This window comes from Mobula hypostoma, chromosome 3, assembly GCF_963921235.1.
Source record: "Mobula hypostoma chromosome 3, sMobHyp1.1, whole genome shotgun sequence".
Classification (NCBI taxonomy): domain Eukaryota; kingdom Metazoa; phylum Chordata; class Chondrichthyes; order Myliobatiformes; family Myliobatidae; genus Mobula; species Mobula hypostoma.
This window is the reverse complement of record NC_086099.1, coordinates 48845051-48869004: the sequence shown is the minus strand read 5'-3', so window position 1 is coordinate 48869004 and position 23954 is coordinate 48845051. Positions and strand designations below refer to the sequence as shown.

Sequence of the window (23954 nt, the reverse complement as noted above, 5' to 3'; positions counted from 1 at the left end):
CAACATCATTCATGGAACTAGATTGGTTCCGCTTCAGATAGAGATCAGGAAAAGGGATGGAGTAGTTAATTGGAGAATAGAGTCTAGCAGTTAAGAGGATTTGTGAATGAATTTTTCTGAATTAAACTTGCTTTATTTTTTTGTAATAAATATCTACAATTTATTTTACTAACTCAGAAAAACAGAATTGTTCCTGCTTTATTACATTAAAAGTGGTCATGATGTTGTAGTATGTCTGTTGTCAACAACCTGTTCATTTGATCTTAAAATCATAATGCAAAGAAACATTTTTTTTTCATTAATACGGACATATTTCTTTTCATGCTTTAACTTTTCAAAATAAACCTGGAGAAACTGGATCTAAACAGTGCTTATGAACTCAGTTGTTGTGCAGAAAAATGTGAACTACCGAAGTATTTTGTTACCTCCCAAGACTTTGATCAGTCTCCTGCAGCTAGGCAATGGCCATTTTGCACAGCTTGCTTTTTGAAAGCTTTGTCTTCTGGCTATATACTCCTCAGAGAATAAACTTTTCATGGTGTTATTCAACTCTGGAAAGCAGGGAAGATTAAAGAATGTTAACAATTTCTGTTAATTAAAAGTTACATGAGAACATAAAACATCGGAGCAGAATTAGGCCATTCAGTCCATCAGTTCCATCATAGATGATTTACTATCCCTCTCAACACCATTCTCCTGCCTTCTCCCCATAACTTGTGACACCCTTACTAATCAAGAACCTGTCAATCTCCACTTTAAATATGTCCAATGACCTGGCCTCCACAGCTGTCTGTGACAATGAATTCCACGTATTCACCACCCTCTGGCTACAGAAAACCCTCTTCATCTCTATCCTATAGATTCATCCTTCCACTTTGAGGATGTGCCTTTTGGTCCTAGCCTCCCTTACTAGAAGAAACATCCTCTCCATGTCCAATCTATCTAAACCTTTCAATATTCAATAAGTTCCAATATAATTCCCCTCATTCTTCGAAACTCCAGGGAGTACAGGCTCAGAGACATTAAATACTCCTCATATGTTAACCCTTTTATTTCCAGGATCATTCTTGTGTACCTATCAGAACCCTCTCCAATACAAGCACATCCCTTCTCAGAGAAGGGGCCCGAAATGGCTCGCAATACTCCAAGTGCGGTCTGACCAATGTCTTATAAAGTCACAGTATTTTATCCTTGCTTTTATATTTCAATCCTTTCAAAATTATGCTAACATTACATTTACCTTCCATGTCACCAACTCAACCTGCAAGACTTTTAATGAATCCTGCACGAGAACTGAGTCCCTCTGCACCTCCGATTTCTGAATTTGCTCCCCATTTGGAAAATAGTCTACACCTTTACATCTTCTACCAAAGTGCCTGACTAAATACTTTCCTACACTGTATTCCATATGCTTCTTCTTTACCCACTCTCCTAATGTCTAAGTCCTTCTGCATTCTCCCTACTTTCTCAACACTACCTGCCGCCCCCCAACCTAAAATTTGTATCATCAGCAAACACGGCCACAACGCCATCAATTCTGTCATCCAAATTATTAACATATAATGTGAGAAGAAGTGATCCCAACACTGACCCCTGCAGAGCACCACTAGTCACATGTCAACCTCTGAAGTAAATAGAGTGCTAATTAAAATATCACTGAGTCCTCAGCTCAGTTTTGCTGTTGTCAGTACCTGTATGTTGAAGGGAAGCCACATTCCAAATGAGAGGGAGGGAAATGTCTCAGAGTTTCATCCAGGCTGTTGTTTAGCTTTGCAACAATGTTGTGAAGGAATGGGTGTGATTGGCAAAATAGCTTTATTTTCTTTTACGGCATTCTCATTGTCTGAGAAGATTAAGGCAGTAAACAGCTGGGAGTTGTGAAGCTCAAGTTTAATCTGCAGTTTGTCCTAGCAGTAAGAGTCAACATCCTGATCAACTGAAAAGAAATCTGGCCATAGTTCACACTCCCAATATCAACTACTGACTTTTCGCTGAAGTTGAATGTGTTAGTAACATTGAGAGAAGACAAGGTGGACAACATGGTTAAATATGCATTCTTCATCTATACTCCTCATGCAGTAGTATACATGAAGAATGAACAGTTTGGATTGGCCAATTTAAAACCATACAAAACCAGCATTCAGGTCTTTCAAGTGGGGAGAAGTCAATTTAATATATAAAAAAGAAAAGTTCTTGCTATTTTTGTTACCCAAGGTACTCGCGGCCTATCGCTATACCACAATTGGCATCACAGTTAGGTAATTTTCTTTTAATGTGAAGGCTAAGCATTTTCAAGGTATTGGCTGTCTATTGTACATATCCATTTATTTAGGTCCAACCTTCTTGATTGTCAATCTATTCATTATCTTGCCTATTCCATCCCTCCATAAGCAACTTCCCATGGCTTTTACAACAACATCTGGCTGAACCTATGACCTCCAAAATCACTTCCAAGTCACACATTATCTGGACCTGGAGATATATATATAGGTTCCTCCAATCACATTAGATCAAAATCCCGGATCTACCTACCTAAGAGCATTGTGGGAGGACCTTTCCTTAAAAAAGTGCAAGGAGTCAAGAAAGCTGCTCCCCATCATGTACTTAAAGGTCATTGGAAATATCCTTTAAATGAGGGTCACATCAGCAATACCCAATTCCCAAATGCAACTTTTCATTTTATATGCATCTACTTTCTTCTAGTTCTTTTCATACTATCCTCCTCTTGCTAATCATTTTAGGATTCATTTGACCACAAATGGCAAATGCAGAAGAAAATCAAACTAGCATTTATGTTACCATATTCTAATGACGAGTATGATTTAAAACATGAAATTAGGAGTGATTGATAAGGTTAATGGAACAATTGTTGTGAGATGGTGTGAAAGCTGTGGCAAGTCAAGGGTTAAGATAACCAGGCAAGTAAGGTCTTATTAAGGAACGCCTTTAAGAGCATAGCTTCTCTTTGCACAGCAGGGGGGCAGAACCATTTGGCTTACTGGGGCAAGATAAGGGACAATTACTTAACTAACTTCTAAGTATAACAACAGGAATTCTGCAGATGCTGGAAATTCAAGCAACATACATCAAAGTTGCTGGTGAACGCAGCAGGCCAGGCAGCATCTATAGGAAGAGGCGCAGTCGACGTTTCAGGCCGAGACCCTTCGTCAGGACTACTCGGCCTGAAACGTCGACTGCGCTTCTTCCTATAGATGCTGCCTGGCCTGCTGCGTTCACCAGCAACTTTGATGTATGTTGTAACTTCTAAGTATCATCACTTGATTGCTTGTAATTTCTAATGATTTTTTAACGTCAGTCATAAGAATGGTGATTAATCTTGCAAACAAGGAATTTGAACTCGCACAGTTTACCAAATGGTCATTATCCGTGTTGGTCAATTCTATATAATAAAAATGGCATTTCTCTGTTCAGACTTCAGAACAGTGTGGTGACAGGGGCCATACTGTTGCTCTGTGCACAAGTAAATAGGGTGTGATTGAGGAATGGGTGCAAAATTTCAGAGCCCAGTTAATCGGCAATGATAATGGGATTTGATAACCTTCCATAACCTTGACTGCACTTCTCTGCAGCACCACCTTCCTGATCTTGCAGTTTCATTTTTTGCAGTGACTTGTTCCCATGATCACTTGACTAGTTCCATGGATACTTCCCGTACTACTTGTGCAAAAAGGACTGCCCTGCTCCTTTCCACTTTGTTAACTGATTTTGCATCAGTCTTCACTCTGGAAGATACCAGCAACGTGCCAGAAATTCAAGAGCGTCAGGGGCGGAGATGAACATAGTCGCCCTTAATAAGAAAAGGGTGCTTGAGAAGCTGAAAGACCTGAAGGTGAATAAGTCACCTGGACTAGATTGACTACACCCCAGGGTGGAGAGATATTAGTAATTATCTTTCAAGAATCACTCGATTCTGGAATGGTTCCAGAGGACTGGAAAATTGCAAATGTAACTCCGCTCTTTAGGAAGTGAGGGAGACAAAAGATAGGAGATTATAGGCCAGTTAGCCTGATTTCAGTGATTGTCCATTATTAGGGATGAGGTTTCGGAGCACATGATAAAATATGCAGGTCAGCATGGAGAAATCATACCTGACAAAATCTGTTGAAATTCTTTGAGAAAATAAAACGCAGGATAAACAAAGGAGAGTGGGTGGATGTAGTGTACTTGGATTTTCAGTAGGCATTTGACAATGTGCCACACCTGAGGCTGCTAAACCAGATAGGAACCCATTGTATTACAGGAAAGATACTAGCGTGGGTAGAAGATTGGCTGACTGACAAAGGGCAATGAGTGGGAATAAAGAGGGCCCTTCCTAACTGACTGTTAGTGATTACTGGTGTGCTGCAGTGGTCGGTGCTGGGTCCACTTCTTTTCATATTATATGTCAATGATTTGGATGGTGGAATTGATGGCTTCGTGGCCAAGTTTGTGGACAATACAAAGATAGGTGAAGGGGCACGTAATATAAAGAGTCTGCAAAAGGAGCTGACAGGTTGGGAGAATAGGCAAAGAACTAGCAGATGGAACAACGAGAACAGCCCTCAAAGCTAGTTGGGTACTTGTATTATGATGGAAATAAACAGTGGAATGCTGATAATTCCATAACTTAAAGAAGCCCCTTCAATCACTATTTGTCAATCATGGCAAATCTTCAAGTGCAGATGTTGTGAATGTTTATTTTGCAAGGAATTAAAATTCAAATGAAAATGCTACAATCAAGGAAGAACCTATGGCAGATATTCATTCAAAAGTTTAAATACATGTCATTTTGGATTAAATTACCTTTTAGATTAGATTAAATTTACTTGTCACATGTACATTAAAACATATGGTGAAATGCTTTGATTGTGTCAAATCCAATCAGTGAGCATTGTGCTGGGCAGAATGGCAAGTATCACCATGTTTCTGGTACCAACATAGCATGCCTCCAACCTACTAACCCCAACCCGTACATCTTTGTAATATTGGAGGAAAGCAGAGCACCCGGAGGAAACCCATGTAGTCAAGCAGATGTTCAAACTCTTTGCAGACAGTGGTGGGAACTTCAATCAGTGATTGCTGGCACTGTCAAACAATTGCACTAACCTCTATGCTACTGTGCTGCCCTTTTAAGATTAAAAAGATATTTTTAATCTTATGTAAACCTTCAGAAGTTATTCAGTAACAGAGTTAATATTAAAATATATTTTTCAGACTGAAGAAATCTTCCTCACAGATGACAATGAAATTGAAAATCCTTCACCCTCTCCTCTTCCCACCGCAGTCATGGATTGCAAGGTACACACATGTAGCTGAAGAGAAGTGAGTATTCTGTATTCTGGTGGGAATAATATTTTACGGTATGAAGCATGTTGTAACAAAACAAATATTCCTGCTCTATTAAACTATCAGACCTGGGGAAGTAAAAATAATAGCAAACAAATAGCTCACAGGAATGTTCTCTAATGAGGTCAGAGGATTGTTGCAGCCCTTGAAGTAATCCATGACAATACAAATGGACATAAATGGAGAGACAATTGTTCTTTTGGCTTTGTGTAGGCAGGCTATGAACTACCTGCAGGATGTAAAAGATATGAAAGAAATTATAAGCTTACTCCTAGGGTAACCTTTGCAGGAATGCAGAAAAGGGTCATTGTTCTGTTAACACAACTGAGCACCAGCTGAAATATAGATTGATAAATTAGTAAATGTGGCTATTAAAGGCAAGCCTGTTGTTTACAAACTATCTTTAGAAGGATGTGATATTGATTGATTCAATCAAAGGGGTGCTTGCTATGATGCGATACTGACCAGAGGCAAGGTTTTATCTTAGATACAAGATGTGCTAACTAAATGCCTTGTACATTGGTCAAACAAATGCTCTTCTATGATTTGTAACCTTAGAACTGGATGATAGAAGGTGCATTAGTAATTCCCAGAGTATAAAAATCACTACAGAATTGTGATCATTAAATCAACTTAGAGTTCTGTATGTGGGTGTCTTCCTTGTCTGTGCTCAAGCAAATCAGTGAACAAATAAATTTGTTTTGGCTGATTACTGTGAATGTGGAGTGCAACTAAACTGTCACAACATGTCTACAAACTCTCTTGTTAATTCAATAGCTTTTACTTTGTACAGGGACATGAGACAAGTAGTACTTATTCAACATGAACAGGGTGCTTGGCTTTTGAAATCATGGTATACCAAAATCAGATATTTCCTCTGTTCTTGCTTCTCTCTTTTCCAGCAATTCTTCGGCTTAAATTAATCCAATTTATGGTATGTTCAGTGATGGAGAGGGGGTTAAACAACCACCTGTTGGAGGAAGTTTTATCTGCCTTCCACTGCTACATGATGGTGTCATTATTATTTTCAGTCTCCTCAAACAAAGCTGATTTAAAAATCCACTAAAATTATTGTCATTTGTGATGGATCAAATCAAGTTGCTTGTCAATTGGTTCTATAAACTCATAACTAACATGGTAGTTTCAGATTATTCTAATATTTCCAAATTCTTTAATATATTTGAATTCTTTAACCTTTTTTTGCCTGAATATTCTGGCAAATAGGAACCATAAATACATGTACTCATACAATATACTTCCACTGATGGATCAGACCAGAAGATTCTCAACGTGAATATCCGTTCAATTTTAGGGACATAAGAAAGAAAAGATTCTCTTGCAGACTATACAGTGTAAGGCAAAAAAATTCTCTGTGGGCTTCTTCCACCTACTTTGACAGAAAGGCTGCAAACCAACATTTAAGCTATTTTCCATGATTTAAATGGTTGTGATATTGGCATGCAAGTATTTATCAAAATCTTTTTGTCACAGAAGACCTATCCATATCCTTATATTTGTGTACCTGTTTGAAAAAACACTCTTGTGATGATGGTACGACACAAAGGGCATGGCGTACTTGTAGGGTTGTCTTTTGCAAGGCTCCGAAGACACGGTTCACAAAAGATGTGATGACATGGGTAGCACATGTAAGGACTGAAGAAAATATCCAGACAAACGGCACAGATGTAGCCTTCCTTTTCCCACTTAATTTCATCATCATCTGAAGTGGTCAGATTTGAACTGGAAGCCTGAAAACAAAACATTTTCTTTTAAACTCAGAATCTACATTTTCCTGAGCACACATAGAAAAGGTTAGCTAAATAACATTCTATCAAAAATAAAATTACCAGGCATAGTACAGTAGACTTGCTTTATATAAAGAAGCATTTAGCTAAGCAGGTGATCTGGGCTAAATTATTTTGCTTTGTTAGTTGATTGAAAAATCAAAATGACCACCTCCTGATGACGAGGTCAAACTCCCATAAACCAAGTACTTATTGCAACCATGTGCACAACAGAAAATATGGAGCAAATCCAGAATCAGGCTAGAAAATGCTTTATCTTTGGTATGCCATTTTGATTGACGAGGTTATTCCTATCAGATGCTGGGAAATTATTCAATGAAGAAAATTTAAACTTGTTCAATGAAGAAGATCCCCTACGCACAAGGCAGATTCTGACTGATCTGCCTTGTGTATAGGAACTCTTTGACATATACAAACTGTGGCCACTTTATTAGAAACAGGAGTGGAATCGGGTGTGGTTTTCTGCTGCTGTAGCCTATCTACTTCAAGGTGCGATGGGTTGTGTGTTCAGAGATGCTCTTCTACACACCACTACTGTAACACTTGGTTATTTGAGTTACTGTTGTCTTCCTGTCAGCTTAAGTAGTCTGACCAATCTCCTCTGACCTCTTATTAACAAGGTCTTTTCATCCACAAAGCTGAAAGTTCAAAGTAACTTTATTACCAAAGTACATGTATGTCACAACACACAACCCTGAGATTAATTTTCTTGCACACAATCACAGTAAATACAAGAAACACAATAGAATCAATGAAAGACTGCACCCAACAGAATGGCCAACAACTAATAGCCCCCAAAAAATATAAACTACAAATACAAAGAAAGGGAGTGAAAAAAGAAATAACAATAAATAAATAAGCAATAAATATTGAGAATATGAGATCAAGAGTCGTTGAAAGTGAGTCAATAGGTTGTGGGAACAATTCAGTTACTGTGAGAATGAAGTTGAGTGGTTATCCCCTTTGATTCAAGAGCGTGATGGTTTAGGGGTACTAACTGTTCTTCAACCTGGTACCTTCTTCCTGACGGCAGTAATGAGAAAAGAGAGAGGCCTGGATGGTGAGGTCTTTGATGATGGATGATGCTTTCCTACGACAGCATTCTGTGCAGATGCCCTTGAAAGGAACTGCCACTCACTGGATGTTTTTTGTTTATCACACTATTCTCTGTAAACTTCAGAGACTGTTGTGTGTGAAAATCCCAGGAGATCAGCAGTTTCTGAGATACTCAAACCACCTCGTCTGGCACCAACAATCATTTCATGGTCAAAGTCACTGAGATCACATTTCTTCCCCATTCTGATGATTTGGTCTGAACTACAGCTGAACCTCTTGACCATTCCTGCAAGCTTTTATGCACTGAGTTGCCGCCACATAATTGACTGATTAAATGTTAGTATTAATGAGTAGGCGTACCTAATAACATAGCCACTGAGTGTATAGTGGCTGAGTTGTGCAGCACAGAGCGATGACAAAAATAAACTTTCAAGCATAAAAGGCGGTTGTTGTCACTGTGGTGGCCAAAGGTGAACTATCTGACCTAATCTGTTTCACAATCTTTTGGCCTATTGGAATATCTCATCCCAATCGTTCCCTGACATCTAGAATTTTTAAATGCAAAGGTTCTAATCTTTACCATTCTTTCAGGGAGCAAGTTCCAAATACCCAGTGAGTGACAGAAAATAACTCTCTAATTCTTCTGCAACTGCTTTACATGTATGCCCTCTGATTAATGACCTATCTGTTATTCTGTCCATGTCCATTATATTTTTATACTTTTTAATTAAATCATCCCTCAGCAACTTCTGTATCAAAGAAGAGCCAGCCTTTTAATGTTTCTCACAGCTCCAGTTCTGTGAGCAATATTCTTATAAATCTCTTCTGTGCCCTCTTGCTTGCTAGCACTTCTTGCAATGTGATGGCAGACCTATAAACAGTATGGTAGTTGTGATCTATCCTGCAGTCTAATATTAATATAACTTCCTGCTGATGTCGGTGTCTACATTCCCCCCAGCGCTAATGCTAAGGAGGCACTCTGTGAACTGTATGGGGCTATTAGCGAACTGCAGAACGCACACCCTGATGGACTCTTTATTGTCGCCGGAGATTTCAACCACGCAAACCTTAAGTCAGTGCTCCCCAGATTCCATCAGACCATGGACTTTGCGATGAGAGGGGAGAAGGCGTTGGACCTTGTTTACACAAACACTCCCGACGTGTACCAGCAGAGCCCCGCCCCCACCTCAGTTACTCAGACCACATCTCTGTTATGCTAATCCCAGCATAGAGACCGCTCCTCAGGCGCTCCAGACCAGTTCAGAAGCAGGTGAAAACCTGGCCAGCAGGAGCCATCTCTGCTCTTCAAGACTGCTTTGAGCACACTGACTGGCACATGTTCAGGGAGGCTGCAACCGATGGCGACTCTACTAACTTAGAGGAGAACATGGCATCAGTGACTAGCTACATCAGCAAGTGCATCGATGACGTCACTGTAGCCAAGGCCATCACTACATGTGCTAACCAGAAGCCATGAATGACCGCGAAGGTGCGTGCGCTGCTGAGGACCCGAGAGTCTGCCTTCAAAACAGGTGACCAGGCAGCCCTAACAACAGCGAGGGCCAAACTGTCCCGGGCCATCAGAGAGGCAAAGCATGCACATGCCCAGTGAATCCAGAGCCACTTCCAGGACAGCAGCGACACGCGGCACATGTGGAAGGGCATTCAGGCCATCACCAATTACAAGACAACACCACCTGCCTGTGCTGGTGATGCCTCCCTCCCAGATGCATTGAATAACTTCTACGCTCGTTTTGAGGCGGAAAATGACGTGGCGGCGAGGAAGACCACCCCTCCTCCAAACAACCAGGTGCTGTGTCTTATCGTGGCCGATGTGAGGAGAACCCTGTGTAGGGTCAACCCACAGAAGGCTGCTGAACCAGACAATATTCCTGGCAGAGTGCTTAGAGGATGTACAGACCGGCTAACTGAGATTCTCACTGACATTGTCAACATCTCCCTGAGCAGTGCCGTCGTTCCTACATGCTTCAAGGCCGCCACCATTGTCCCCGTGCCAAAGAAGTCTTCAGTGTCCTGCCTCAACGACTATCATCCCGTCGCACTCACATCCATCAACATGAAGTGTTTCAACAGACTCGTCATGAGGCACATCAAGACCCTGCTGCCCCCCTCACTGGACCCCCTGCAGTTCGTGTACTGTCCCAACTGTTCAACAGACGATGCCATTGCCATCACCCTCCACCTGGCCCTAAGCCACCTGAACAAAAAAGACACGTATGTTCAAATGCTGTTCATAGACTTCAGTTCAGCATTCAACACAATCATTCCTCAGAAACTGATTGGAAAGCTGAGCCTACTGGGCCTGAACACCTCCCTCTACAACTGGATCCTAGACTTCCTGACTGGGAGACCTCAGTCAGTCCGGATCAGGAGCAGCATCTCCAACACCATCACACTGAGCACGGGGGCCCCCCAGGGCTGTGTGCTCAGTCCACTGCTGTTCACTCTGCTGACCCACGACTGTGCTGCAACACACAGCTCAAATCACATCATCAAGTTCGCCAATGACACAGCCGTGGTGGGTCTGATCAGCAAGAACGACGAGTCAGCATACAGAGAGGAGGTGCAGCGGCTAACAGACTGGTGCAGAGCCAACAACCCTGTCTCTGAATGTGGACAAAACAAAAGAAATGGTTGTTGACTTCAGGAGGACACGGAACGACCACTCTCCACTGATAATCGACGACTCCTCCGTAGAGATCGTTAAGAGCACCAAATTTCTTGGTGTTCACCTGGCAGAGAATCTCACCTGGTCCCTCAACACCAGCTCCATAGCAAAGAAAGCCCAGCAGCATCTCTACTTTCTGCGAAGGCTGAGAAAAGTCCATCTCCCACCCCCCATCCTCACCGCATTCTACAGAGGTTGTATTGAGAGCATCCTGAGCAGCTGCATCACTGCCTGGTTCGGAAATTGCACCATCTCGGATCACAAGACCCTGCAGCAGATAGTGAGGTCAGCTGAGAAGATCATCGGGGTCTCTCTTCCCGCCATTACAGACGTTTACACCACATGCTGCATCCATAAAGCAAACAGCATTATGAAGGACCCCACGCACCCCTCATTACAAACGCTTCTCCCTCCTGCCATCTGGCAGAAGGCACCGAAGTATATGGGCTCTCACGACCAGACTATGTAACAGTTTCTTCCCCCATGTCATCAGACCCCTCAATACCCAGATTCTGGACTGACACCAACCTACTGCTCTCCACTGTGCATAATGTCTTGTTTATTATTTATTGTAATGCCTGCACTGTTTTGTGCACTTTATGCAGTCCTGGGTAGGTCTGTATTCCAGTGTAGTTTTGTGTTGTTTTACGTAGTTCAGTGTAGTTTTTGTATTGTTCATATAGCACCATGGTCCTGAAAAACGTTGTCTCGTTTTTACTGTGTACCGTACCAGCAGCTATAGTCGAAATGACAATAAAAAGTGACTTGACTTGACTTGACTTGATATGTTCTAAGTCTCAGCTAATAAAGGGAATTGTACAAACATCTTGCTAAAAGGGAGATGAAAGCTTAAGGCAGACATCAATAGTTTTGGAGGTTGATTTGGTGAAAGGTATGACTGGGAATGTATTCTTCATTGGAGGATTCTAGACCTCCTAGTTTCAGTTCATGGGGCAAAAGCCATTTCTCTCGCTCCACATTATCAGAGCAGCAATGAAATCTTGCCTTATAGAACACAGAACAGAATAGCACAGTACAGTCTCTTCTCTCCACAATGTGGAGCTGATCTTTAACATACTCCAAAATCAACAGAATCTTCTCTTCTACATAGCCCTCCATTTTTCTTTCATCCTGTGCCTATCTAAGAGTCTACCGCCATCCCCAGCAGTGTGTTCCACGCACTCACCAATCTCTGTGACAAAAACCTACCTCTGACATCACCCTCTATACTTTCATCCAATCACCTTAAAATTATGCCTCCTCATACTAGCCACTTTTTCCCTGGTTAAAAGGTAGGGCTGTCCACTCTATTTATGCTTATCAACTTATACACCTCTCTCAAGTCATCTGTAATTCTCAACACACAAAATGCTGGAGGAACTCAGCAGGTCAGGCAACATCTATGGAGAGAACTAAAAAGTCAATATTTTAGGTCAAGACTTCACAAGAGGATTCTTATCCTCCTTTACTCCAAACAGAATAGCTCTAGCTCACTCAACTGTTCCTCAAAAAACATGTTCTCTAATCTCGGCAGCATTCTGGTAAATGTCCTTGGCTCCCTCCCTAAAGCTTCCACCTCCTTCTTATAATGAAGTGACCAGTACTGAACACAATACCAACACACCATACACCTTCTTAACCATCCTATCAACTTGCATGGCAACTTTGCAGGGTGTATGGACGTGGAGCCCAAGATCCCTCTCTTCCTCCACACTGCTAAGAATCCTGCCATTCACCTTGTACTCTGCCTTCAATTCCGACCTTCCAAAGCATATCATTTCACATCTTTTCAAATTGAACTCCATCTGCCACTTCTCAGCCCAGCTCTTCATCCTGTCATGTCCTGTTGTAACCTACGACAACTTTCTACAGTATCTACAACACTACCAATCTTCATTTTATTTCAGGATGAAAAGTGTGCTAAGGTTATAATCATGCTTTAGATAAACTGTTATTCCTAATAATTTGTACGTAGAAGGACAGTAATTGCCACTTTTCAGCCAAGGGAATTAACCTCAAATTTAGCACTAAAACAGTTTACAGCCTGTCTTTTCTGGTTCAAATTAGTTCAGGCAAAAAGGCTCTTTTCCTAAATGAAATGAGATTGGGTTATCAGAAGTCAGTTCCCTGAAGGCACAAACCTCCAGCTAAGAACACTCTTAAGGCCCAATTAACAGAAGGGAGGCTACACAGTGCCATGTAGAAATGTTTTTTTAGTAATTAATAGTCGTAAAATGTGGTAGAGATTTATGCACAAAGCAGAGTTGAGTATTATTAGCAACAAAACACATTAAACCCAGAAACATGGTTATTTTATGATCTACATGTTCGACTTGAGGTGTAGATAGAGCATCCTTACATAATAGTACATAATGCACTTTTGATCCTGTACACCAAGTGGGCTAATGCAGAAAGCACATAAAGCATGCAGGGGAGAAATCAAACCTTATGCAATGCCCACTTAAGGCTTCCCTTGTGAATTTGCTTCATGTTGATGAAATTAGCACTCAGTAAGAGCCGCATACAGAAAAGCAGGTCTGAACAACTAGTACAATCATTGCACTGGAGCTATTTAAAGGGATCAATTACTTGCAGTTGCCAGGGGAGTCATTTGGAGCTGAGCTCACTGCCAGATACTGTTACTAGAATTCTTGGAGGAACATTTGTTGAATCTTTAGGTGAAAGTTGCTTTTTTAAAGATATTGGAATAGTTTATTGGAAATACATCTTTTCGCCATTAAAGTAAGAAATGCAATCATTCTACGGGCTGAAGGGGAAAGATTACTAGAAATTTTAGGTAGTCCAAAGATAGCAGTAATAGGGTGAGGAGAGATATCTATATTTAATACCTTAGAAATAATATTGAAAATATCTCTCCAAAAAGTTTCCAAAGTAGGGCAAGACCAAAACATATGAGTTAAAGAGGCTATCTGCCCCGAACATCTATCACAGAAAGGATTAATATGCGAGTAAAAACGCGCTAACTTATCTTTGGACATATGTGCTCTATGCACCACTTTAAATTGAATTAGGGAATGTTTAGCACAAATAGAAGAAGTATTAACTAATTGTAAAATCTGCCCCCAATCATCCACAGAAATGGTAAGCCCCAATTCCTGTTCCCAATCTACCCTAATCTTATCAAATGGAGCTTTCCTAAGTTTCATAATAATATTATAAATCATAGCCGATGCACCTTTCTGACATGGATTAAGGTTAATTATCGAATCTAAAATATATATAGGAGGAAGCATTGGAAAGGAAGAAAGTATAGTACTTAGGAAATTTCTAACTTGTAAATATCTAAAAAAATGTATTCTTGAAATGTATGGCGAAAAGATGTATTTTACAACATTGGAAAGAGCTTAATGCTCCAACTACCTTTTTTTGGTTTTCTCAGACGATTTTATGTTTGAATCTGGAGAAAATTAGAAGTAACCTTTATGATTCTTCATTTAAATTTGAACAGATTTGGGGACCTTTTGTTCGATATTTTCATTTAATGTAATATTTACCCTTCTTGTTTTTTTTCACTGTTTTAATGGAGGTCGGGATTGAGGACGTGATTTTAAGTTTAACTCTGTTTGGTTTCAAGTTAGCCCATTGCTTTGCTTTGCTTTTAGTTAGTTGCACGGTGGGTTTTTTTTGGGGGTTTTTTTTTCTTTTTTTTCCATTGATATATATAAAATCTAGTATACTATTATGTTATCTTGGTTTCTTATGCTTAAATTACATTGTTTGTAGTATTTTCTTTTTGGTATTGTTATCTTTTGGAATTTTATTATACTTTAACATTGTATTAATGTTTATATGGCTTACCTTTTTTGTATACTTACTCAATAAAAAGATTTAAAAAGAAAGAAAGGAATAGTTTATTGGAGTAGGTATTCCACACTTAAACATTCTGAGGATAAATGCTTCTAAGACTTCTTAAGGCAGTGGAGGCAGAGATTTGTCAATCTGAAATTTATCATCATTGAGTTCCCCCCACAATCAAAAACCCGAGAGTCACTGTTGATCAGGAGGTCATCTAGACCTCCACACCATCAATTCCGATGGGCAATAAATGCCATTCTTGTTAGCAATGTCCAGTTCCCAAAAGAATACAGAAAAGTTGTGACCTATCATCCTTTAAGGTAAATCAGGATCAGCAACAAATTCTGATTAAGCCATAACATCAAATGATGTCATACCAATGAATAACACGATATCTGTCTTCCATAAAAGACACATATCGTAACCCCTCTTTAATGATCAAACCAATACTAGTTTTTGCACAAAGCATTAAAGTCAGAATTAAGGAAATTAACATTTTGTATCTTTAATCAAGAGAAACAACCCTGGTGTCTTGTCTTCATTTTGTCTTCATGAGCCTTTGTGTGTCTTATTCGCCACTGCAGTCCTTCCATCGTATTGCCACCAGCCGGTGGCGGTTATTCCCAAGAATATATCATTTTGGATTCTGTTGAAGAGACAGACCTGACAGAGGAGGACCACAGTGAACGAGACTCTAGCATTCTGCCCAGTGCCAAAATCAAGAGAGCAAGAAGAAATGTGGTAGTTATAGGGGACTCCATCGTAAGGGGGACGGACAAGAGATTCTGCAAGCCGGACAAGGATACCCAGATGGTGTGTTGCCTCCCTGGTGCCAAGGTACGGGATGTCTCAGATCAAGTCCAGAGTATTCTGAGGAGAGAGGGCGAGCAGCCGGAAGTCTTGGTACATGTTAGTACCAATGACATAGACAGAAAAAGAGAGGAGGTCCTGAAGAAAGATTACTGGGAGCTAGGAAGAAAATTGAAAAGCTGGACCTCCAGAGTAATAATATCAGGACTGCTGCCTGAGCTGCACGCTAATGATAGTAAGAATAGCAAAATTAAGCGGATGAATGTGTGGCTAAGTAACTGGTGCAGGGGGCAGGGTTTCAAATTCTTGAATCATTGGGATCTATTTTGGGGAAGGTATGACTTGTACAAAAAAGATGGATTACACCTGAACTCAAAAGGCACTAATATCCTGGTGGGATTGTTTAATATAGCTGTTAGGGAGGGTTTAAACTAAGTTGGCAAGGGGAAGGAAACCAAGGTGTTAGGATCGAGGAAGAGGAAAATAGAAATAAGTCAAAAACACTGTGCAGCAAAGATGGCAAGAAGGACAGGCCGGTGAATATACAGGATAATTTGCTGCAAAATAGAAATAAGCACAAGTGGCAACAGGTACCGATCTAAATGTACTGTACTTAAATGCACGCAGCATTAGAAATAAAGTGGATGACCTTGCTGCACAGCTGCAGGTTAAAAGGTATGACATTGTGGCCATCACCGAGTCATGGCTGAATGATGGATGTGATTGGGAGCTGAATATCCCAGGATACACAGTGTACAGGAAGGATAGGAAGGTAGGTAAAGGGGGTGGTGTGGCCCTGATGGTAAGCAATGATATCAAATCAATAGAAAGAAGGGACATAGGATCAGAAGAGGTAGAATCCTTATGGGTAGAATTAAGAAATGGCAAGGGTAAAAAGATACTAATAGCAGTTATATACAGGCCTCCAAACAGCAGTTGGGATGTGGACTACAAGTTGCAGCTGGAAATAGAAAAAGCGTGTCAGAAGGACAACGTCAAGATAATTATGGGGGATTTTAATATGAAGGTGGATTGGGAAAGTCAGGAAGGTAATGGATCTCAGGAGACGGAGTTTGTAGAATGCCTACAGGATGGCTTTTTGGAGCAACTTATCCAGAAGCCCACCAGGGGACCGGCTGTTTTGGATTGGGTGCTGTGTAACGAACCTGAGGCGATTAGGGAGCTGGAGGTAAAGGAACCTCTTGGAAGTAGTGATCATAATATGATTGAGTTCAGTTTCAAATTTGAAAAGGAGAAGCTGGTATCAGGTGTATCGATATTTCAGTGGAACAGGGGAAAATACAGTGGTATGAGAGAGGAACTGGCCCAAGTCAATTGGAAAAGTAAACTAAATGGAGGGATGGCAGAGCAGAATTGGATGAAATTCCTACAAGAAATAAGGAAAATGCAGGAAAAATATATTCCAAGAAAAAAGAAAATCATGAATGGAAAAATGGCACAAATGTGGCTAACGAGAGAGGTTAAGGCAAAAATAAAAGCAAAAGAAACGGCGTACAAGGAAGCAAAAATTAGTGGGGAAAATGAGGACTGGAAGACCTTTAAAAACTTACAGAAAGAAACTAAGAAAGTCATTAGGAAAGAAAAGATGAATTATGAAAGGAAGTTGGCGATTAACATAAAAAAGGATACTAAGAGTTTTTTTAAATATATGAAGAGTAAAAGAGTGACAAGGGTAGATATGGGACCGATTGAAAATGATGCTGGAGTAATTATAATAGATAACAAAGAGATGGCGGAGGAACTGAATGAGTATTTTGCATCAGTCTTCACAGTGGAAGACATGAGCAATATACCTGATAGCCAGAGGTATCAGGGAATAGAATTAGGTACAGTCAAGATAACTAGAGAGAAAGTGCTTGGGAAGCTAAGTGGACTAAGAATAGATAAGTCTCCCGGCCCAGATGAGGTGCACCCAAGGGTTCTGAAGGAGGTGGCTTTGGAGATTGTGAAAGGATTGGAAATGATCTTCCAGGAATCAATAGACTCTGGCGTGGTTCCGGAGGACTGGAAGGTCGCAAATGTTGTTCCGCTATTTAAGAAAGGAAGGGGGCAGCAAAAAGAAAATTACAGACCTATCAGTCTGACATCGGTGGTTGGAAAGATATTGGAGTCAATCCTCAAGGACGAGGTTATGAAATACCTCGAGGTGCATGACAAGATAGGCCAAAGCCAGCATGGTTTCATGAAGGGAAGATCCTGCCTTACCAACTTATTGGAATTTTTTGAGATAATCTCGAATAAGATTGACAAGGGAGAGGCTGTGGATGTTGTGTATTTGGATTTTCAAAAGGCCTTTGACAAGGTGCCGCATATGAGGCTGCTGAATAAGATGAGAGCCCATGGAATTATAGGAAAGATATTGAAATGGGTGGAGCATTGGCTGATAGGCAGAAAGCAAAGGGTGGGAATAAAGGGATCCTATTCTGATTGGTTGCCGGTTACTAGTGGTGTTCCGCAGGGGTCGGTGTTGGGGCCGCTTCTTTTTACGATGTATATCGATGATTTGGATTATGGATTAAATGGTTTTGTGGCCAAGTTTGCGGATGACACCAAGATAGGTGGAGGAGCAGGAAATGTTGAAGAAACAGAAAGGTTGCAGAGAGACTTAGTCAGTTTAGGAGGGTGGGCAAAGAAATGGCAGATGAGATACAACTTTGACAAATGTACGGTTGTACATTTCGGAAGAAGAAATAATCGGGCAGATTATTATTTAGATGGGGAGAAAATTCACAAATCGCAAGTGCAAAGGGACTTGGGAGTCCCGTGCAGGATACCCTAAAGGTTAACCACCAAGTTGGAATGGCGGTAAGGAAAGCGAATGCTATGTTGGCATTCATTTCAAGAGGAATAGCGTATAAGAGTAAGGAGGTGTTGATGAGGCTCTATGGGGCATTAGTGAGTCCTCACTTGGAATACTGTGTGCAGTTTTGGGCCCCCTATCTTAGAAAGGATATACTGATGTTGGAGAGAGTTCAGAGAAGATTTACGAGGATGATTCCTGGAATGCAGGGGCTAATATGAGGAGCGTCTGTCGGCTCTTGGATTGTATTCATTAGAGTATAGAAGAATGAGAGGGGATTTCATAGAAACGTTTCGAATGTTGAAAGGGTTGAACAGAGTAGATGTGGAAAGGTTGTTTCCCTTGGTGGGTGAGTCCAGGACAAGAGGCCATAGTCTTAGAACTAGAGGGTACAGTTAAAACAGAGATGAGGAGAAATTTTTTTAGCCAGAGGGTCGTGGATTTGTGGAATTCGTTGCCACATATGGCTGTGGAGGCCCGATCATTGAGGGAGTTTAAGGAGGAGATTGACAGGTATCTAATTAGTCAGGGTATCAAGGGATATGGGGAAAAAGCTGGAAATTGGAACTAGATGGGTGAATAGTTTAGCTCATCGGGGAGCTGCGGAGCAGACTCGATGGGCCGAATGGCCTACTTCTGCTCCTTTGTCTTGTGATCTTGTGAATGCTGAGATAGCTTTTAAAAGTGAAATGGACAGCTTGGTTTTACTATGAGTGGTAGCAGATTGTACTCATTACTGACAGGCAATTGTGAGGTTAGTATTGGAAAGGCAATGCAGGGAGCATGAACACTGTCAACAAGAGAGAGTGGCCAATTCATTCTCCATGGAATCTATCACCATCACTTTGGGGCAGAGTATCTGGTAAAGTGACTGCTGGAATGCAATGATACCCGCAAAACATCAGCAAAGAGCAGAAGTCCAAGCATTCTGTGCAACACTCATGCATTTTCCCTTTGTTATGAAGAGTGACATCAACTGTAAATCATTGTCAAGTTTGTAAGTGTTGATAGTAACTGACCATCATTTAGGTGGTGAAAGATCAATTACACAGAGTGCAGGAAAGGTATGTTCCTATTGTAAGGAACGACGGGGACGGAGAGAGAAGGGAACCTTGAATGTCCGGAGAGGTAATGAATCCAGTTAAGAAGGAAAAGTATGGACTTCCAAGGTCGAGTATGGAGTGAGTTGTTGCGTGTGAGTGTGGCTCCCGATTTTTATTGAAAATCTACCTGTTTATCTTTGCCGTATGCTCGAGATAACTGGATATTTACCATTGTGAACAACGCGGGACATAGCTGGACATTGAAATGGCAAGTAGAATGTACCTTCGAAGTAAAACTGGGGAAAAAGATAGCGAAGCCTCGAGCAAGAAGGCGGATGTTACAGTAATGGCGCCGTTGCACGCTGCTGGACCTGGACCCGGACCTGCCCTACCCGATGACTTGGAGAGGCTTCGTTTAGTACTTATTTCTGACATGACGCAAGCGGTGCATTCTGCCCTAAAAAGAGAACTTGAAGATGCTTTATCACCAGTGACTGCTACCATGGAACAAATTATGTCTGCTTATGAGACACACGCCGAACGCATTCGTGGGGTTGAAGACGGCCTGAATGATTACAGTGACCGGCTGGTGAGCGCCGAAGCCGCCGTTGCAGCGTTGCAGAGGGAATACGCATTTTTGAAGGGAAAGCTAGATGACCTCGAAAATCGGTCGCGGAGATCTAATTTGAGAGTGGTCGGCATTCCTGAAAATTTGGAAGGTTCGGACCCTGTTAAATTTATGACCGAGTTTTTTGACGAAGTGCTGGGGACAGATTTTTTCCCAAGTCCTCTCGAACTTTCGCGTGCTCACCGAGTCAGACGTAAACCATCCGGTGTCTCTGGAGCCAAGCAAACGAGACCAAGTCTTGGTTTTCTTTCACTCCTTTCAAGATAAGCAACGCATCATCAACAGACGGAAGCAGGAGCTGTATTTCCGCGACACCGCGTGTTTTTTTATGAAGATTTTAGTGTGGAGCTGGGTAAAAAACGAGCAGCTTTCAAGGAGGTGAAATCCCTGCTTTACGGGAAAGGGGTCAGGTTCGGCCTCTTGTATCCTGCCCAGCTCCGGGTCATGCATGAAGGTAAAAAGCATTATTTCGATACACCAGAGGCGGCCAAAGAGTTTTACCATTCGCGCTGGGGAGAAGAAGAACGAGAAGAGCAATGACTTTTTTTTAGGTTATTCGTGCAGCATTGAAGGGGTCTCATGCCGAAGCAAACTGTTAATTTTCACAATCCACTTCTTTGTTCATTTTTTCCAGTTTAATTTGTGGAACGCGATCGGGTCGAACTGCTATGCTGCCGAAACTGATTAACAAAAACTTTCAACCAGCAAAATGTAAATATTTGGGATTTATATCTCGGGTGTTTAAGTTGCCCAGTGTTTTTTTTTTCTTCTTAATGCTTAGCTCGACCTGTGTCATCTTTAGCCTATATGTTATATTAAAGGTAGTATAAGTGATAGGATAAATTTTAAGGAGGGGAGCCACCCTAGATTGGATTGAAAGTTGGGTTGTTTGGGGAATGCCCTGGAAGTTTTTTGTTGGGTACTGCCTGCGATCATCCTCAATTGGGGAGGTAGATCTAGGTTTCGGGGGTTAATTGGGTTTTTCTGTTTGTGTAAAGGGGTGGGGGATTACCATGGCAGTTTATTCTTTTGTGTGTTACGGATTGATCAGACTTTCTTTTCATTGTGCGTTATTGTGTGCAACTTATACCCTCGCACTGTTTTGGATTGTAAGCCCTGTGTGCCTTTTGGTATGGTTGATGTGAGTGCAGCTGATGGAGGCCACCCTGTGAGGTTTATTTCTTGGAATGTAAAGGGGCTCAATGGTCCGGTTAAAAGAGCTAAAGTTTTCTCTCATCTGAAACAATTAAAAGCAGATATACTGTTTCTACAAGAGACACATTTAAGAGTGGAGGACCATAATAGACTTCGTAAAGCATGGATTAGTCAGGTTTTTCATTCCAGATTTAATAGTAGGTCCAGGGGGGTGGCAATATTAATCACCAAAAGAATGCAGTTCACACCATCTGATGTAATCAGTGACCCTAATGGTCGCTTTATTATAGTCTCTGGCTCTCTCTTTCAGGTACCTGTTATTTTGGTAAATGTTTATACTCCTAATTGGGATGATGTCCAATTTGCAAATAAGATTTTGTCATTAATACCTAACCTGAATACACATAAACTAATCTTTTCCGGAGCTTTGAACTGTGCTATTGACCCACTGATTGATAGGTCTTGCCCTAGGGGAACATTTTCCGGTATGGCAAAGGCCTTCTCGATGTTTATGCAACAAAATGGTTATATGGATCCTTGGAGATTTTTGAATCCATCAGTTAGGCAATTCTCTTTCTTCTCTCATGTTCACCACTCCTATTCCAGACTAGACTATTTCTTTATAGATAATTTCTTGATACTTATGATTAGACAAATTGAATACACTGCAATAGTTATATCTGATCACTCGCTCGTGAAACTGGACCTATGTTTTCCTTTAAACGTTAGAGAACGGCCTCTGTGGAGACTTAACCCCTTTTTGCTTTCTAATGAGAAATTTTGTAGTTATATATCGGCTAACATTGACACAGTCTTCGAGACTAACAAAACTGAGTCGGTATCGTACTCTTTACTTTGGGAAACTTTAAAAGCTTACTTGAGGGGTCAAATAATATCTTATACTTCATATGCCAATAAAGAGCATAGGAAGAAAATGCAAGTGTTATTGAAATCTATTTGGGACCTGGATTGAAAATACTCTGAGGTACCCACTGCGGAATTATACAAAAGCCGGGTTGATTTGCAAGCGAAGTTTAATCTTCTATCTACAAACCTATCAGAACAATTAATTCTTAAGACACGTGGCCTCTATTATGAATACGGTAACAAGGCGAGCCGGCTTATGGCTCATCAGTTGAAACGTCAAGCTGCATCACGACTTATTCTCCAGGTAAGAGACATGCACCAGAACTTGACAAGCAATCCAAAAGAGATTAATAACATCTTTGCAACTTTTTATTCCTCTCTGTATGCCTCAGAGTTCCCCTCAGATAAAACAAATATGGAACGTTTTTTAGATAATTTGGAAATACCAACTCTTGAACCGGAGGAAGTGGAGAACCTAGATTGGGCTCTTGGGCAGGAAGAGATTAATAATGCCATTATGGCTATGCAGAGTGGTAAGTCCCCAGGTCCTGATGGTTATCCAACAGAATTTTATAAGAAATTTGATAAGCTCACACCGGTCCTTCTAGAAGTGTTTCAGGAATCTTTGGAGAATGGCTCCTTACCCCCTTCTCTTTCACAGGCAGCTATTTCACTACTTCTTAAAAAGGACAAGGACCCGACTCAATGTGGATCATATCGCCCCATCTCACTTTTGAATGTAGATGTGAAAATTTTGGCTAAAGTGCTTGCATGTCATTTAGAACATCCCCTTCCCAAGATAATTTCAGATGATCAAACAGGTTTTATTAAAAATCGCTATTCTTTTTTTAATATCCGTCGACTGGCTGATGTGGTTTATTCACCGAGTGATTCTCCAAGTCCAGAGGTTGTTATCGCCTTGGACGCGGAGAAGGCATTTGATAGAGTGGAATGGGTATACTTATTTAGTGTTTTGGAGAAATTTGGATTTGGCAGAATATTTATAGCTTGGGTTAAGCTATTATACCACTCGCCTTTAGTGTGTATACAGACAAATTATTTTCGATCTGACTATTTCCCATTAACACGTGGCACTCACCAAGGCTGCCCACTGTCCCCTCTTCTTTTTGCAATTGCAATTGAGCCTCTTTCTATTGCAATTAAGTCAACTACATTATTTCAAGGTGTTAGAAGAGGGGACATAGAACACCGTGTTTCCCTATATGCTGATGACCTCTTACTTTATGTTAGCGACCCTATTAGGTAGTAGTCCTGCTATTGTGTCATTATTAGGTTAATTTGGAGCCTTCTCTGGCTATAAACTGAACTTTCAAAAAAGCAAATGCTTTCCCATTAATAACTTGGCCCTACAGATCCGAAAGGAATCCTTGCCCTTTCCTTTATCTCAAGATGGTTTTGTATACCTAGGAATACATATTACTCGCTCTTTTACATCTCTGTTTGAAGTTAACTACAAGCCTCAGGTTAGCCAAATGAAGGCTGATTTCGAGAGATGGCGCAGTTTACCCCTTACTATAGCTGGGAGAATTCAATCAGTGAAAATGACTATACTTCCTAGATTTCTTTATTTGTTTCAGTGTTTGCCAGTTTTCTTATCTAAGTCATTTTTTAAATCAGTTGATCAAGCTATAACCTCCTTTATTTGGGAAAATAAGGTCCCAAGGGTTAATAAGCGCATTCTTCAAAGAATGGTGGAAGTAGGTGGAATGGGTCTTCCCAGCCTTATTCATTATTACTGGGCATCGAACATTCAAAAAGTATTATTTTGGCTTCACCGGCCAGATATAATCTGGTGCCTGCTTGAGTCATGGTCTTGCCACTCCTCGTCTCTCCCAGCTTTGGTGTATTCTTCCTTACCATTGAAATCCTCTCAATTCACATCTAACCCAGTCATACT

General features: G+C 40.9%; 1 protein-coding gene across 2 annotated transcripts in view; it reads right to left on the bottom strand.

Annotated features, from left to right (window-relative positions):
- Positions 1-23954, bottom strand: part of rnf180a (ring finger protein 180a) — a 200931-nt gene that overhangs the window by 15401 nt on the left and 161576 nt on the right. For both annotated transcript variants that reach the window (XM_063042999.1, XM_063043000.1), the window contains 2 exons: positions 6869-7094; positions 426-551 (listed from right to left, as the gene is read on the bottom strand). In XM_063042999.1, coding sequence (XP_062899069.1) covers positions 426-551; positions 6869-7094 — 352 coding nt within the window. The remainder of the gene's footprint in view (positions 1-425; positions 552-6868; positions 7095-23954) is intronic.